General features: G+C 39.3%; 1 protein-coding gene across 1 annotated transcript in view; it reads left to right on the top strand.

Annotated features, from left to right (window-relative positions):
• The window catches only part of RPS6KA6 (ribosomal protein S6 kinase A6), a 169,877-nt gene that overhangs the window by 128,576 nt on the left and 22,291 nt on the right, over positions 1-19,010 (top strand). The window contains exon 19 of the mRNA XM_055337356.1: positions 7,717-7,878. Within this exon, the coding sequence (XP_055193331.1) occupies positions 7,717-7,878 (162 nt within the window). The remainder of the gene's footprint in view (positions 1-7,716; positions 7,879-19,010) is intronic.

Genomic DNA, 19,010 nt, shown 5'->3' with positions numbered 1-19,010 from the left:
TTTAATTCTCTGAGGAACATCCACAGAGTTTTCCAGAATACACCAGTTCACGTTCCCACCAACAGTGCAAGAGGGTTCCCCTTTCTCCACATCCTCTCCAACATTTGTTGTTTCCTGTCTTGTTAATTTTCCCCATTCTCACTGGTGTGAGGTAGTATCTCATTGTGATTTTGATTTGTATTTCCCTGATGGCCAGTGATGTGGAGCATTTTCTCATGTGCTTGTTGGCCATGTCTATGGCTTCCTCTGTGAAATTACTGTCCATGTCCTTTGCCCATTTCATGATTGGATTGTTTATAGATCTTGGATACTAACCCTTTATCTGATAGGTCATTTGCAAATATCTTCTCCCATTCTGTGGGTTGTCTTTGAGTTTTGTTGACTGTTTCTTTTGCTGTGCGGAAGCTTTTGATCTTGATGAAATTCCAATAGTTCATTTTTGCTTTTGTTTCTCTTGCCTTCATGGATGTATCTTGCAAGAAGTTACTGTGGCCAAGTTCAAAAAGAGTGTTGCCTTTGTTCTCCTCTAGGATTTTGATAGATTCTTGTCTCACAATTAGATCTTTCAACCATTTTGAGTTTATCTTTTTGTATGGTGTAAGAGAATGGTACAGTTTCATTCTTCTGCATGTGGATGTCCAATTTTCCCAGCCCTATTTATTGAAGAGACTGTCCTTTTTCCAGGGGATAGTCTTTCCTGCTTTGTCGGATATTAGTTGACCATAAAATTGAGGGTCCATTCTGGATTCTCTATTCTGTTCCATTGACCTATGTTTCTGTTTTTTTGTGCCAGTACCACACTGTCTTAATGACCACAGCTTTGTAGTACAACCTGAAATCTGGTACTGCGATGCCCCCAGCTCTTTTTTCTTTTTTAATATCCCCGTGGCTATTCGGGGCCTTTTCTGATTCCACACAAATCTTAAGATGATTTGTTTCAACTCTCTGAAGAAAGTCCATGGTATTTTATAGGGATTGCATTAAATGGGTGAATTACCCTGGGTAACATTGACATTCTCACAATATTAATTCTGTCAATCCATGAGCATGGAATATTTTTCCATCTCTTTGTGTTTTCCTCAAATTCTTTCAGAAGTGTTCTGTAGTTTTTAGTGTATAGATCCTTTACCTCTTTGGTTAGGTTTATTCCTAGGTATCTTATGCTTTGGGGTGCGATTGTCAATGGGATTGACTCCTTAATTTCTCTTTCTTCAGTCTCATTGTTAGTGTATAGAAATGCCACTGATTTCTGGGCATTGATTTTGTATCCTGCCACGCTACCAAATTGCTGTATGAGTTCTAGCAATCTTGGGGTGGAGTCTTTTGGGTTCTCTATGTAGAGTATCATGTCATCTGTGAAGAGAGAGAGTTTGACTTCATCTTTGCCAATTTGCACATCTTTTATTTCTTTTTGTTGGCTGACTGCTGAGGTGAGCACTTCTAGTATTATGTTGAATAGCAGTGGTGAGAGTGGACATCCCTGTCTTGTTCCTGATCTTAGGGGAAAGGCTCCCAGTGCTTCCCCATTGAGAATGATATTTGCTGTGGGCTTTTCATAGATGGCTTTTTGGATGCTGAGGAATGTTCCCTCTATCCCTACACTCTGAAGAGTGTTGATCAGGAATGGATGCTGTATTTTGTCAAATGCTTTCTCTGAATCTATTGAGAGGATCATATGGTTCTTGTTTTTTCTCTTGCTGATATGATGAATCACATTGATTGCTTTACGAGTGTTGAACCAGCCTTGCATCCCGGGGATAAATCCCACTTGGTCATGGTGAATCATCTTCATAATGAATTGTTGGATCCCATAGGCTAGTATCTTGTTGAGAATTATTGCATCTGTGTTCATCAGCGATATTCGTCTATAATTCTCCTTTCTGGTGGGGTCTTTGTCTGGTTTTGGAATTAGGGTGATGCTGGCCTCATAGAATGAGTTGGAAGTATTCCATCTCTTTCTATCTTTTGGAACAGCTTTATTATAATAGGTATTGTTTCTTCTTTAAATGTTTGATAGAATTCCCCCGGGAAGCCATCTGGCCTTGGAATTTTGTGTCTTGGGAGGTTTTGGATGACTGCTTCAATTTCCTCCCTGGTTATTGGCCTGTTCAGGTTTTCTATTTCTTCCAGATCCAGTTTTCGAAATTTGTGGTTTTCCAGAAATGCACCCATTTCCACTAATTTAGTGGCATATAGCTGCTCATAATATGTTTTTAAAATCGTATGTATTTCCTTCGTATTCATGGTGATCTCTCCTTTTTCATTTGTGATTTTATTAATTTGAGTCTTTTCACTTTTGTTTTTAATAAGGTTGGCTAAAGATTTATCTATCTTATTCATTCTTTTAAAGAACCAACTCCTGGTTTTGTTAATCTGTTCCACAGTTCTCCTGGTCTCTATTTCATTTTGTTTTGCTCGAATCTTTATTAATGTTCTTCTTCTGCTGGCTTTAGGATCTATTTGCTGTTTTTTTTTTCTCTAGCTCCTTTAGGTGCAAGTTTTATCTTTTGTATTTGAGTTCTTTCCAGTTTTTGGATGGATGCTTGTATTGTGATGTATTTCCCCCTCAGGACTGCTTTTGCTGTATTCCAAATATTTTGAACGGTTGTATCTTCATTCTTATTAGTTTCATGAATCTTTTTAATTCTTCTCAAATTTCTTGGTTGACCCTTTCACCTTTTAGCAAAATGGTCTTTAACCTCCACGTGTTTGAAAACCTTGCAAGTTTCTTCTTTTGATTTAGTTCTAGTTTCAAAGCATTACAGTCTGAAAATATGCAGGAGACAATCCCAGTCTTTTGGTATCAGTTAAGGCCTGCTTTGTGAAGCAGGTCTATTGTGGTCTATTCTGGAGAAAGTTCCATGTGCACTTGAGAAGAATGTGTATTCAGTTCCGTTGGGATATAAAGTTCTATAAATATCTGTGAAATCCATCTGGTCCAGTGTATCCTTTAAAGCTCTGGTTTCTTGGCCGATGTTTTGCTTAGAAGATCTGTCAGTTGCAGAAAGCGCTGTGTTCAAGTCTCCTAGTATAAGTGTATTATTATCTAAGTGTGTTCTAACTTTGGTTATTAATTGATTGATTTACTTGGCAGCTCACATAAATATTGATTATTGTTAGGTCCTCTTGTTGGATAGATCCTTGAAGTATGATATAGTGTCCCTCTTCATCTCTTACTACAGTCTTTGGGATAAAGTTTAGATTATCTGATATAAGGATGGCTACCCCTGCTTTCTTTTGAGGACCATTTGAATAGTAAATAGTTCCCCAACCTTTTATTTTCAGGCTGTAGGTGTCCTTACATCTAAAATGAGTCTCTTGTAGACAGCAAATAGATGGGTCTTGCTTTTTTATCCAGTCTGAAACCCTGCGCCTTTTGATGGGGTCATTAAGCCCATTCACATTCAGAGTTACTATTGAAAGATATGAATTTAGTGTCATCATGATACCCATTGAGTCCCTGTTTTTGTGGTTGTGTCCTTGGACTTCCTCTTTCTTTTACAGACTTCCCCCTAATATTTCTTGCAGAGCTCGTTTGGTGGTCACTTATTTTTTCAGTTTCTGCCTATCTTGGAAGCTCTTTATCTCTCCTTGTATTTTGAATGAGAGCCTTGCTGGATAGAGTATTCTTGGCTTCATGTTTTTCTCATTTAGGACTTGAATATATCCTGCCAGCCCTTTTTGGCCTGCCAGGTCTCTGTGGAGAGGTCTGCTGTTAACCTAATACTTCTTCCCATAAATTTTAGGGATCTCTTGTCTCTTGCTGCTTTAAGGATCTTCTCTTTTTCTTTGGAATTTGCAAGTTTCATTATGAAATATCAGGGTGTTGAGCGATTTTTATTGATTTTAGGGGGGATCTCTCTATCTCCTGGATCTGAATGCCTGTTCCCCTTCCCAAGTTAGGGAAGTTCTTAGCTATGATTTGTTCAAATACACTTTCTGGTCCTCTGTCCCTTTTGGTGCCCTTTGGAACCCCAATTAGAGTTTTCCTTCTGAGGCTGTCATTACTTCCCTTAACCTTTCCTCATGACCTTTTAATTGTTGTTTTTTTTTTCTTTTTTTCCTCAGCTCCCTTCCTTGCCATCAACCTGGCTTCTATGTCACTCACTCGATCTTCTACCTTTTTAAGACTCATCATTAGGACCTCCAGTTTGGATGGTATCTCATTTAATTAATTTTTAATTTCGGCCTGATTTGATCTAAGTTTTGCAGTCATGAAGTCTCTTGAATCCTTTGTGCTTTTGTCCAGAGCCACCAGTAGGTTTACAATTGTTCTTCTGAACTGGCTTTCTGACATTGAATTGTGATCCAAATTCTGTAATTCTGTGGGAGATAGTACTGTTTCTGTTTGTTTTGGGTGAATTCTTTCTTCTCTTCATTTTGCTTGGTGCAGAGTGGCTAAAAACAAGTTGTACTGGAAAAAGAAGGAAAAAGGGATGAAAAAAAGGGGGAAACAAACAAAAAACAAGAGAGGTAGCCTCTGATTCTGTATACTGTAAGTCCCTTGACTTCCCCTGTAGCTGTCCAGTGCTGCTTCGTCAAGAACTTGCTCTTCCCTGTCCTTCCAGCTGGTCTATTGGGGGAGAGGCCTGCTGTGATGATTCTGCCAGGTGCACAGTTCAATGCTAGCTGTATATCCTGTGAGGCCCCTGCTCTCTGGTGGCCCTACTCAGTCCCAGGCACAAGGTGACACCAGGGAACAACAACAGTGGCTGTGGCCAGCTCTCCAGCTCTGGAGTCAGCTCCAACGGTAACTACCGCAGTCTCCCCGTTCGCAAGGAACTGGATGCTCCCGGAGCAGGGGCAGCAGGAGCGTCCTCACTGTCGTGTGTCCTCCCGGCCTCCACTTGTCCCAAGGGGAGCGCCGAATCCTGGGCTGTGTCCCTGGTGCCTTGTGGTCCGGGGCCTGTGCTGCTGGAATCTCGCTCCCAGGGCCAGGTAGTCCCCTCTGCGTGGAGCCGCTGCCTGAGCTGCTGCCTCAGCTGTTCCCAGCCATGCTGTAACATATATTTCTATAAAGAATATTCTAATAAAACTCATAATATATTAAAAGTTTAGATATTGGAAATTGGGTAATACTTCATTCTCTTCACTCTGCCTGTTTCCCTGATTTAAAAGCATATTAATTTAAAAAAATGGTTTGAATTTAATTGTATCTAACCTTGACTTTGAAATTATTAACCTTAAACTTAAAAAGTCAAAAGAAGTGTCCAGGGAAATGTTGTATTATTCAAATTATGCTGTATCTTATATATAAATTTCTGGCAGTAAAAGAACTCTATATCTTTTGGGGGGTTTAGGTGTCATTCAATGTTACATTGTTTTCATGTGTACAACAGTGATTCAACAACTCTATACATTATGTTGGACTCACCACTACCATTCTGGTAGTTTTAAGGTGATACCTCATTGTGTTGATTTGCATTTTCTTGATGATGAGTGATACTGAACATCTTTACATGTGCCTGTTGGCCATCTATGTCTTCTTTGAAAATATGTCCAGAGGACTATATATCTTGACCTTGCCAACCCCTCTTCAAAATACAGTAACAAATTTGGATTCTAAACATTTGAAATATTAATATATTAAAATTTGTGGTGGATGAGCAGGCCTGTTATTTTGCTTCCAATATCTTCATAAAGAAAGCAAATGAATTGAGTTATGAAAAAAGGTCAATTTTATTATATACAGCTATACAAGGAAACAGTCACAAATAATTTAAAAATTTAAATTTGAATAAGTTGTAATAGTATATATGTACTCACTTAAGTATAAACAGTTAAAAAAATGGACAATTCAGAACTAGCACAGTGAAAATTCAATAGGGGCCCTTCTTAAAATTAAGAAAAATAAGCCAGTACTTATTGTGTGGTTTAAGAGAGAATATTTTCAATATTTTGAAATATAAACTACATAGTGCTAAAGGAATAATTCTACTATAGTTTAATCCTTGATTGTCTTCATCAACACTATAAAATAAAGGGTGATCAGGATTTTTGAGAAAAGTTAAATAACTATTTTTTGTTTATTATTTTAGAAACCTTCAGATTCTTACATCAATTAAATAAACCAATGACATATTGAGCATTTCTACATGCCAGGCATTGTAAAAAGTGTTGCAGATTCAAGCATGAGTAAGACTTGGTCCTTGTCTTTTAAAAACGTTTAGTGTAGTAAAATGCTGATCAAAGATAGGTCTAGAATACATGAAGTAGATAATATTAGTAGCAAAATCATCACATAGAGAAATTCAGAATATTTTCCATTTCTAGCATTTCATTTGGTTTTAATTGTTTCTGTTTTTCTTCTGAGAGTTTCTTTTTTCCCTAAAGATTTTATTTATTTATTCATGAGAGACACAGAGAGGGAAGCAGAGACATAGACAGAAGTAAAAGTGGGCTCCCTGTAGGGGGCCCGATTTGGGAGTCGATCCCCAGACCTGGGATCAGGACCCGAGCTGACGGCAGCTGCTCAACCACTGAGCCATCCAAGGGTCCTTCTTCTGAGAGTTTCATGCATTGAAAACATGGCTGTGTTTTACTTCATTAATATAGTTATAATAGCCACTTTATTTTTAATATTTATTTTATATTTATTTGTTTTATGAATTTTGAATCATACCTTTTCATTGAGATATAATTGGCATGCAACATTATGTAAGTTTAAGATGTATAATGTGTTGATTTGGTACATTTATGTATTGCAATATGATTACCACCATGACATTAATTAGCACCTTCATCACTTGTAATAATAACCATTTTAAAATCCTTGTCTGTTAGGTCCAATGCGGTTCATCATGGGGTTGAGATTGATTTATTTTCTCTTTTCTTGAAACTTTGTTCCATTTTCTCAGTTCTTTGTATATCAGATAATTTCGGATTATATACTGCACATTTGAATATTAAATTACGGAAGTTTTTTGTATTGTTATTTTTTCTTCAATGATTCTTTTGTTTTGGTGGATAATTTTCAGGTCAGGGTTTGCCCTGAAAACTCTCCTTTTTGAGCAGCATCTCTGGTTTTTGTATCTTTTGTCTTTGTATGATTTACATTGAGCCTCTTCTATACATTTGTGATTCAAGGGTCCGTTGTAGCTCTATTCCTTACAGACTTCCTCCCAAGCATTCACTGTTTCCTAGCATCTCTTTTCCATTCCTCCCAACCAGAAAGACTGTGGGCTTTCCCATATGTGCTTTCACCATCTCTGTGTGACATAGGAATTGCACTTAACCCTAGGCTAAGAGCCACAGATATAGGAAACGTACTTATAGCTCCCTATGTTCTTTCCTTCAACAAAGTGAATACTTCCCATCAGAGTCTTTCTGCCTCTGTTTATTCTCCAGTACCTTCAGGTAGTTGATTTTTTAATTGTATTCAAGTTTTAGAGCTGTTTACTGTGGAGAGGAGAGTGTTGAGTAGGGTCTTAGTCCATTATTTCCAGAAATGGAACTGAGAATTAAGTTTTGATATTCTGAGAGTGGAAATGATTTAAAAAATTGATGGCTTGAATGGAAACTGGGACATTTATTGGACAGAGATCATTTCTTCTGTACACTTCAGGCTGTCAAGGCTATCAAGGTTGGAGAAAGTGTCATTTTTAAAATTTTATGATTTAGAAAGTTCCTTCTCCTGGAGTTATTTTAACTTAAAATGTTTTATTTCATAGATGTTTAGTTCACTATAGAAATTTATTTTTTTCTTTTGTGTTTAAGGTTGTTCATCGTGATCTTAAACCTAGTAATATCTTATATATGGATGAATCAGCCAATGCAGACTCCATTAGAATCTGTGATTTTGGGTTTGCAAAACAACTTCGAGGAGAAAATGGACTTCTCTTAACTCCATGCTACACTGCAAACTTTGTAGCACCTGAGGTATTCTTTAAAATCTTAATATTGGCTTTCTGTTATTTTCCTTTAGCTGAATATATATGATGTCATGGATATGTTACAATTGATAGGTAAAAGCTGAGTTATCTTATCCTTTCCCAACTCTAAAGCTCTTTAAGTCAGTGAATTCTGATAACCCCTAACGTAAATATTCAGACTAGTAACTTGCATCTGGAAACAGCCTGAATGTATAATAATCAGACTACTCTTTTCTGTAGGGTTATATAATAGCATCAGAGTCATACCTTTTTAGAGCTGGGATGAAGAATAGAGATAACCCCATCTTCAACATATTAAATATTCTAAATGAAGAAATTGATGCTAAAAGTACTTAAATGACTTATTCAAGACCCAGCATTCATATAGTAATAAAGCCGGGATAGATTTTTCAGGTATTTTGGTTTGTGCTGAGCAAGAGGTAATTTATGTTATTTAACATTATACATAACATATAAGGGCAATGCCACCCCTGATTATCTTTAAGATATAATTCCTGGAGAAAACAGCTTCACAGGGATCTTTATAAGTGGAGGGTTTTTTCTTGGCAAATAACATTCATATGTATATCTTACAGGGAAGAGTAGGAAAGGTGAGTCTGGAGAGGTTAAGGGGTATAAGCTTCATATTTTCAAGCTCCAACAGTCAGTTCTAATACTGGGGGTGGGAGCTTTAACAGTAGCAATCCCCACAGCAGTGAAAGTATATTTGACAAAAACTGAATTGGGGGGCACTTGGTTGGCATAGTAGGTTGGGTGATCAACTCTCGGCTTTAGCTGGGGTCATGCTCTCAGGGTTGTGGCATAGAGCCCCATGTCAGGATCCCGCTCAACACAGAGTCTGCTTAAGACTCTCTCTCCCTCTTCTGCCTTGCCCATTTCTCTCTCCCTCTAAAATAAATTTTATTTTTTATTTTTTAAAAGATAAACAATTTTATTATTGAATAAGCATTAAACCAAAATGTGAAGAGGCACATTCATGGATAAGCAATCTGTTCAAGAGACCAAAAAGAAATCTCACTCTTTTATATAACTACATGGACACAATCCATTCAATAAATAAAGTAGATTTTGCAATTTGGAGTCAAGTGACAGCTGAAATTATGCCCATCTCCTCCCCGGAAATCAGGAGATTCAGCATTACTTTCCTTGGTGATTACATTTCAAAGAGAAGGATCTCACCTCCTTGTGGAAATATTCCAGAGTTTTGAGACTGTCTAAAGGTTTATTTAGCCATTAAAAATATTTATATGCATTTGAAAAGGACAGAGAAAGGAATTCCATGATATATTATCATGCAGAGAGTCTTTCTTTTCCAAAATTTCACTTGACCCATTTTGGATTTGATCTTGGAAACAGTTCTTTTCTGTTCACTGATCCTTTGCTGAAGAGGAGAAGTTTGAAAGCATTTCATTTTGCACATCCATTTAAAAATGATCCAAAATAGGCATTCATTAGCATTAGGTATCCTTGTGCTCACATTAATTAGTTTGAATTAGTTTTCCACATACACAAATATTTTAAAAAAGAGAAATAGGGGATCCCTGGGTGGCGCAGCGGTTTGGCGCCTGCCTTTGGCCCAGGGCGTGATCCTGGAGACCCGGGATTGAATCCCACGTCAGGCTCCCGGTGCATGGAGCCTGCTTCTCCCTCTGCCTGTGTCTCTGCCTCTCTCTCTCTCTCTCTCTCTCTCTCTCTCTCTCTCTGACTATCGTAAATAAATAAAAAAAAGAGAAATGGATATTTTAAACTGAGGGACACGTTCCAGAGACTCAGCAGTTTCTATCATTCCATGTAAGATTTTTTCATTATAGTCATCCAGTCTTTGTTTAGACTATAGAATTTGAAGCAAGTTTTCACAGAGAAGCTTCATTAATTGCAAAAGCCTTTTTGTGTGTGGTTGTGATGTTTTTTTTTTTCTCCAAAACACATATATATACTCTCTCTCTCCCTGGTTTGCCAGGAAGGAAAACTTTTAAAAATTTTCATTGTCTCTTCAATCCATCTGTTAGTGAATCAGTTCAGGCTTCCCTTTGAAAAGAACGGGGAAAATGTCAGCAGCTGGTGGAAGATCTGCATGTATAGATGGGACCTACACATTATTCTACATTTTTAAGGATTTTTTATTACCACAATGAGTCAACTATGGGCCTTTTTAAATTTTTTTTTCATTGGAGTTCAATTTGCCAACATATAACATAACACCCAGGACTCATCCCGCCAAGTGCCCCACTCACTGCCCATCACCCAGTCAACCAATCCCCCACCCACCACCCTTCCACTACCCCTTGTTCATTTCCCAGAATTAGGTGTCTTTCATGTTTTGTCACCCTCACTGATATTTTCACTCATTTACTCTCCTTTCCATTTATGCCCTTTCACTAATTTTATATTCCCCAAATGAATGAGACCATATAATGTTTCTCCTTTTCCGATTGACTTATTTCACTCAGCATCAATACCATGCAGGTCCCTCCAAGTCAAGGCAAATTGTGGGTATTTATTGTTACTAATGGCTGAGTAATATTCCATTGTATACATAGACCACATCTTCTTTATCCATTCATCTCTCGATGGACCGAGGCTCCTTCCACAGTTTGGCTATTGTGGACATTGCTGCTATAAACATCGGGGTGCAGGTGTCCTGGCGTTTCAATGCATCTGTATCTTTGGCGTAAATCCCAGCACTGCAATTGCTGGGTCATAGGGCAGATCTATTTTTAACTCTTTCAGGAACCTCCACACAGTTTTCCAGAGTGACAGCACCAGTTCACATTCCCACCGAAAGTGAAAGAGGGTTGCCCATTCTCCACATCCTCTCCAACATTTTTTGATTCTTGTCTTGTTAATTTTCCCCATTCTCACTGGTGTGAGGTGGTATCTCATTGTGGTTTTGATTTGTATTTCCCTGATGGCCAGTGATGCAGAGCATTTTCTCATGTGCTTGTTGTCCATGACTATGTCTTCCAACGTAAAATTTCTGATCATGTCTTTGGCCCATTTCATGATTGGATTGTTTGTTTTTTGCTGCTGAGTTTAATAAGTTCTTTATAGATCTTGGATACTAGCCCTTTATTGGACAGGTCATTTACAAATACCTTCTCCTATTCTGTAGGTTGACTTTTAGTTTTGTTGACTGTTTCTTTTGCTGTACAGAAGGTTTTGATCTTGATGAAGTCCCAATAATTCATTTTTGCTTTTGTTTCTCTAGCCTTCATGGATGTATCTTGCAAGACTTTGCTGTGGCCAAGCTCAAAAAGGGTGTTGCCTGTGTTCTTCTCTAGGATTTTGATGGAATCTTGTCTCACATTTAGATCTTTCATCCATTTTGAGTTTATCTTTGTGTATGGTGCAAGAGAGTGGTCTAGTTTCATTCTTCTGCATGTGGCTGCCCAATTTTCCCAGCACCATTTATTGAAGAGACTATCCTTTTTCCATTGGATAGTCTTTCCTGCTTTGTGAAATATTAGTTGACCATAAAGTTGAGGGTCCAATCTGGATTCTCTATTCTGTTCCATTGACATATGTGTCTGTTTTTGTGCCAGTACCACGCTGTCTTAATGACCATAGCTTTGTAGTACAATCTGAAATCTGACATTGTGATGCCCCCAGCTCTGGTTTTGTTTTTCAGTATTCCCCTGGCTATTAGGGTCTTTTCTGATTCTACACAAATCTTAAGATGATTTGTTACTACTACTACTATCTGAAGAAAGTCCATGGTATTTTGACAGGGATTGCATTAAATATGTAAATTGCCCTGGGTAGCATTGACAATTTCATGATATTACTTCTTCCAATCCATGAGCAGAGCATATTTTTCCATCTCTTTGGGTCTTCCTCAACTTCTTTCAGAAGTGGTGTGTAGTTTTTAGGGTATAGATCCTTTACCTGTTTGGTTAGGTTTATTCCTAAGTATCTTATGCTTTTGGGTGCAATTGTAAATGGGATTGACTCCTTAATTTCTCTTTCTTCAGGCTCATTGCTATAGAAATGTCACTGGATTCTGGGCATTTATTTTGTATCTTGCCACACTGCCAAATTGCTGAATGAGTTCTAGCAATCTTGGGGTGGAGTCTTTTGGGTTCTCTATGAACAGTATCATGTCATCTGCGAAGAGAGAGAGTTTGACTTCTTTGCCAATTTGAATGCTTTTTATTTTTTTTTGTTGCCAGATTACTGAGGTGAGCACTTCTAGTACTATGTTGAATAGCAGTAGTGAGAGTGGATATCCATGTCTTGTTCCTGATCTTTGGGGAAAGGCTCCCAGTGTTTCCCCATTGAGAATGATATTTGCTGTGGGTTTTTCTTAGATGGCTTTGAAGATGCTGAGGAATGTTCCTTCTATCCCTACACTCTGAAGACTTTTGATCAGGAATGGATGCTGTATTTTGTCAAATGCTTTCTCTGCATCTATTGAGAGGTTCATATGGCTCTTGTTTTTCTCTTGCTGATATGATCAATCACATAGATTGCTTTACGAGTGTTGAACCAGCCTTGCATCCCGGGGATAAATCCCACTTGGTCATGGTGAATCATCTTCATAATGAATTGTTGGATCCCATAGGCCAGTATCTTATTGAGAATGTTTGCATCTGTGTTCATCAGGGATATGGTTCTATAATTCTCCTTTTTGGTGGGGGCTATGGGGCTATGTCTGGTTTTGGAATTAGGGTGATGCTGGCCTCATAGAACGAGTTTGGAAGGACTCAATCTCTTTCTATCTTTCCAAACAGCTTTAGTGGAATATGGTTTCTTCTTTAAACCTTTGATAGAATTCCGCTGGTAAGCCATCTGGCCCTGGACTTTTGTGTCTTGGGAGGTTTTGGATGACTGCTTCAATTTCTTCCCTTGTTATCGGCCTCTTCAGGTTTTCTATTTCTTCCTGTTCCAGTTTTGGTAGTTTGTGGTTTTCCAGAAATGCGTCCATTTCTTCTAGATTGCCTAATTTATTGGCATGTAGCTGCTTCTAATAAATTTTTAAAATTCTTTGTATTTCCTTGTTATTGCTGGGGATCTCTCCTTTCTTATTCATGATTTTATTAATTTGAGTCTTTTCTCTCTTCTTTTTAATAAGGCTGGCTAATGGTTTATCTATCTTATTAATTCTTTCAAAGAACAAACTCTTGGTTTTGTTAATCTGTTCCACAGTTCTTCTGGTCTCTATTTCATTGAGTTCTGCTGGAATCTTTATTGACTCTCTTCTTCTGCTGGTTTTAGGATCTATTTCCTGTTTTTTTTTCTCCAGCTCCTTTAGGTGCAAGTTTTATCTTTTTTATTTGAGTTCTTCCCAGTTTTTGGATGGATGCTTGTATTGCGATGTATTTACCCCTCAGGACTGCTTTTGCTGTATCCCAAGGATTTTGAACGGTTGTATCTTCATTCTCATTCGTTTCCATGAATTTTTTAAATTCTTCCCTAATTTCCTGGTTGACCCTTTCACCTTTTAGCAGGATGGTCCTTAACCTCCACGTGTTTGAAATCCTTCCAAATATCTTCTTGTGATTGAGTTCTTGTTTCAAAGCATTACATTCTGAAAATATGCAGGGGACGATCCCAACCTTTTGGTGTTGGTTAAGACCTGCTTTGTGACCCAGTATGTGGTCTATTCTGGAGAAAGTTCCATGTGCACTTGAGAAGAATGTGTATTCACTTGCATTGGGATATAGAGTTCTGTAAATATCTGTGAAATCCATCAGGTCCAGTGTATTATTTAAAGCTCTGGTTTCTTGGCCGATGTTTTGCTTAGAAGATCTGTCATCTATAGAAAATGCTGTATTCAAGTCTCTCAGTATAAGTGTATTTTTATCTAAATGTGTTTTAACTTTGGTTATTACTTGATTGATTTACTTGGCAGCTCACACAATAGAGGCATAAATATTGATTATTGTTAGGTCCTCTTGTTGGATAGATCCTTGAAGTATGATATAGTGTCCCTCTTCATCTCTTACTACAGTCTTTGGGATAAACTTTAGTTTATCTGATATAAGGATGGCTACCCCTGCTTTCTTTTGAGGGCCATTTGAATGGTAAATGGTTCCCTAACCTTTTATTTTTAGGCTGTAAGTGTCCTTACGTCTAAAATGAGTCTCTTGTAGACAGCAAATAGATGGGTCTTGCTTTTTTATCCAGTCTGAAACCCTGCGCCTTTTGATGGGGTCATTAAGCCCATTCACATTCAGAGTTACTATTGAAAGATATGAATTTAGTGTCATCATGATACCCATTGAGTCCCTGTTTTTTGTGGTTGTGTCCTTGGACTTCCTCTTTCTTTTACAGACTTCCCCCTAATATTTCTTGCAGAGCTCGTTTGGTGGTCACTTATTTTTTCAGTTTCTGCCTATCTTGAAAGCTCTTTATCTCTGCTTGTATTCTGAATGAGAGCCTTGCTGGATAAAGTATTCTTGGCTGCATGTTTTTCTCATTTAGGACCCTGAATATATCCTGCCAGCCCTTTTTGGCCTGCCAGGTCTCCATGGAGAGGTCTGCTGTTAACCTAGTACTTCTCCCATAAAGCTTAGGGATTTCATGTCTCTTACTGTTTTATGGATCTTCTCTTTATCTTTGGAATTTGCAAGTTTCACTATGAAATATTGACATGTTGAGAGGTTTTTAATTATTTTAGGGGGGATCTCTCTGTCTCCTGGATCTGAATGCCCATTTCCCTTCCCAAGTTGGGGAAGTTATCAGCTATGATTTGTTCAACTATACTTTCTGGACCTCTGTCTCTTTCAGTGCCCTCTGGAGCCCCAATTAAACATAGATTTTTCCTTCTGAGGCTGTCATTTATTTCCCTTAACCTATTCTCATGATGTTTTAATTGTTTTTCTCTTTTTTTCTCAGCTTCCTTCCTTGCCATCAACTTGTCTTCTATGTCAGTCATTCGTTCTTCTACCTCGTTAACCCTCGTCGTTAGGTCCTCCAGTTTCTCTTGCATCTTATTTAATTCATTTTTAATTTCTGCCTGATTAGATCTAAATTCTGCAGTCATTAAGTCTCTTGAATCCTTTATGCTCTTTTCTAGAGCCACCAGTAAGTAGGTTTATAATTGTTCTGCATTGGGTTTCTGACATTGAAGTGTAATACAAATTTTGTAATTTTGCAGAAGAGAGTACTGTTTCTGATTCTTTCTTTTATGGTGAGTTTTTCCTTCTAGTCATTTTGCTCAGTGCAGAGTGGCCAAAAACAAGTTGTACCAGAATAAGGAGAAAAAGAGAGGATAAAAAGGGGCGGGGAAAGAAACAGAAAACAAAAAACAAGGGGGAGTCTCCTCTGATTCTATATACTGTGAATCCCTCGACTTCCCCTGGAACTTTCTAACACTGCTTGGTCAATAACTTGCTTTTCCCCTGTCTTTCCAGCTGGTGTTCTGGGGGAGTGGCCTGCTGTGCTGATTCTCAGGTGTGTGCACCTGGGGGAGCTACCCAGCCGCTGCCATGTGCATGGCTCAGTGGGAGCTGTTTATTTTGTCAGGCCCCTGCTCATTCCCAAGTATAAGGTGACACTAGTAAGGGGAACAACAGTGGTGGCGGCTAGCTCTCCAGCTCTGGAGTCAGCTCCCACAGTAACTACCACAGCTCCCAGTCTGCAGGGGCCTGCATGCTCTGGGGCATGGGGGCGTGGATCTGCACAGCTTGGGGCTGCCCAGCGGTAGAAGTGCCCTTGCTGCCCTGTGTCCTCTCAGCCTCCGCCTTTCCCGGGGGGAGCGCCCGATCTTGGGCTGTGTCCCCCATCGCCCTTGGCTCCGGGGCCTGCACCGCTGGAATCGTGCTCCCGGGGCCGCGTAGCCCCCTCCACACGGAGCCCCTGCCTGAGCCACGGCCTGAGCTGCTCTCGAGGCCCCGCTGGGCGCTCTGCAGCCCTTTAGGGAGCTCAGCCCACGGTGTGTGGTGCACTCTCCCCCGGGGCGCAGTTCCTCTATTATTTCCCCTGGGAGTCTGAGGGCATCCCTGCCCCTTCTGGGATCCTGCCCGACCTCCTTGCGAGTGCCTTTCTGTCCAGGAAGATTGGTAAAGCTCCTGCTTCTCTGGGACTGGGCTTTCCTGTCCTAGGGGCACTCGCTGTAAGGCCTTAGCTCGGCTCCTCGCAGGGGCTCCTCCCCCTTGGATGCTTTTTTATTTCTTTTTTTTCTGTCTTCCTACCTTGATAGAAGCGTGAATTCTCCTCACTGTAGCATTCCAGCTGTTCTCTCCTTAAATCTCAGACCAAATTCGTAGGTTTTCAGGATGATTTGAAAGTTAATTACGTAATTTGGTGGGGACAGGTGACTTGGGGGCCCTACTCTTCCACCATCTTGCCCCCATAAAATATTCTTGGATGCATAGTTTTCCCATTCAACACATTGTAGATATCGTGCCCCATTTCTTTGGTGAGATCTGTTGCTAACCTTATTTTTCTTTCTTTGTAATTTAGTGACCTCTTTTGCCTTGCTCCTTTTATTTTTATTTTTTATTTTTTATTTTTGCCTTGCTCCTTGTAGTATTTACCTTTATCCCTATATTTTGCCAATTTAACTATGATATATCTTGGTGTTGGCTTTTTGATTTTGTTGATCTTGATGAGCATTCTCTTAATTCCTGGATTTGGATGTCTGTTTCCTTCCCCAGATTAAGGAAGTTTTCAGCTATGATTTCCTCAAATAAATCTTCTTTCCCTTTTTACCCTCTCTTCTTCTTCTTCTGGGATGCCTATGGCATGAATGTTATTATGCTTCATATAGTTGCTGAGTTCCCTAAGTCTGTATTTCTTTTTTTTTCTGTATTTCTGATACAATATTTTTCTTTCCTTCTTTTCAACTTCAGTGTTTTCCACAATTTTATCTCTTTATCCCTTATTTATTCTTCTACTTATTTCCTGCTTGTGGCCTTTATATCTAGTCATTTCACATCTCAGTTATGCAGCATTTATTATATTGGTTGGGCTAGATTTTAGGTCTTTTATCTCTGTAGTAATGGACTGCCTGATGTCTTCTATGCTTCTCTCAAGCCCACCGAGTTTCTTTGTGATTCTTGTTTTAAAAATATGCCTCAGACATATTACTAATATATCCGCCAATTAGTTCCTTGGCTATGACCTTTTCTTATTCTTTATTTTCTCATGAATTCCTCCATCTTGGCATTTTGTCTTCTGTGTCTTAGGAAAGCCTATTATTTTTCCTGCTCCTGAGAGTAATGGCTATATTAAGAAGAGATCCTATACTGTTCAGGGCCTGATGCTTCAGGAAGCATTTCTGGTTTATGCTGTGTGCACTCTGCTATTGTTTCGGCTATTCTTTTCCTCAGGTCAGTCCTCTGCATAGTTTCACCTTACCTTCCATGGAGAGTGTTTAGAACTTGTCCAATGTGTGGTGAGTTTTAAGTAAGTATGCTTTATTTTGCATGTTTAAAGAGGCAGATCCCATTTCCACTAGATCTGAAGGTTTGCAATACTTTATGGTCAGTCAGTTTGGTATGTACTCGGGAGGGGGTGTTGTACTGATCTTCTAGGGTTGGGGCCTACTGCTACTTTGGTTCTCAGGAATACTTGCTCTTGTGAAAAAGCACCTGTAGAGCACATGGAAGACAGGGCTCAGTGTAATTAGTTCATGCCTCTACTGTGATTGCTGTGCTGCTCACTGAATCCCAACTGTGCTGATGGTTGGGAGGGAGATGATATCAGTTAGTACTCTTGTCTTCTGAAGAGGGATGTTTTCACCCATAGCTGTTCAGTTCACCCTCACAGAAGAGTGAACAGTCTCTCCTTGTGTGTCCCAGGCATCCCTCATATCCCTGCTTTCCCTCTTTCTCTGACCTGTCTGCCCACCTGGTGGTACAGTGCTCCTGTGTTTTATCCACATACCAGCTGGTTTTCAAGACTCCAATGATAGGAACCCAGCATGGCCTTGACCCTGATGGCCTTGACTGATCCTCAGAAGAGTGTCTGGTGCTGGATTGTCTCAGAAGGGCAGTCATACAAGTATACAGGGGCTTAGAATTTACAGTAAAAACAGCAAATGCTGGTGTCTAGGTTAGCTGACCTCAGCAGGTGTCTTAGCTCTTATGCTAATGAGCAAGGCAGTGCAATGGCACCTGCCAACTCTTTTATCCCCTGAAGGGCAGTGCCATTTCTTCCAAATGCACTCCATAAAGGGTAACTGTCTCTCCCTGTACAATCTCAGCTCCTCTTGTTTTCCCAGTCAGTGGTTTTCAGGAAGTGTTCTTCTTATACAATCCCCTGTGCATTCCTCACTCTTTCTTTCTTTCTCTCTCTTCTCTATCACCAGGGCTCCCTCCATTCTGCAGCTCCCGTGATTCTTTTCTTCCCCAAATCACGTCTCTGTATTTCCCAGCATCCATGACATGGCCTCTTTTCTCCCTGTAGTTGTGCAATTTGTTCTGTCAGTCCTCTCATTGATTCCTTGGATGTTCAAAATAATCGATTTGAGATTTATCTAGCTCTTTTTATGAGATGAGGCAAGCATGGGATCCCCTTACTATCCTACCATTTTAACCCTTCTCCCTTTAGCTGTGAAGGTTTTCAAGTGGGTACCTGGAGACCACTTCTCCATAAGTAGTGCTTCAAATATGTTTGGGTAGTATTTGTATTTTTCAGAATACTTTGGTGTTTTTTAAATTATTTATTTATTCATGAGAGAAAGAAAGACAGAGAGAGAGAGGCAAGGACACAGGCAGAGGGAGAAGCAGGCTCCATGCAGAGAGCCTGACATGGGACTCGATCCCGGGACTCCAGGATCAAGCCCTTGGCCGAAGGCAGGCACTAAACCACTGAGCCACCCTGGGATCTCTGATTTCAGAATACTCTGAAAGGTTTTATTAGCAGTGCTAAAGCCTCTGCTAGCAATAAATTAATATCTGTAATTTTTATGAATGAAATACAGAAGTTTTGGGTAAGATTTGTTTCTAAAGCTTCAAACCTTTTCAAAAATTGTGATAAAGTATATGAAATGCATTATCTTTTAAACTAGAATCACAAAGATTCTAGTATCCATGCAGATATTTGAATAAGTAATAGCATTTATGGGGGTGTAAATTTATTATTTCATTGCAGTAAATAGCGTCCTTATTTGCTAAGAGATATTCTTTTTTAAAAAGATTTTATGTATTTGACAGGAGGACAGGGAGGGGC

Source organism: Nyctereutes procyonoides, unplaced genomic scaffold (genome assembly GCF_905146905.1).
Source record: "Nyctereutes procyonoides isolate TBG_1078 unplaced genomic scaffold, NYPRO_anot_genome, whole genome shotgun sequence".
Taxonomy (NCBI): Eukaryota; Metazoa; Chordata; class Mammalia; order Carnivora; family Canidae; genus Nyctereutes; species Nyctereutes procyonoides.
The sequence above is the reverse complement of the archived record's forward strand: the minus strand, read 5'-3'. Positions and strand labels throughout refer to the sequence as shown.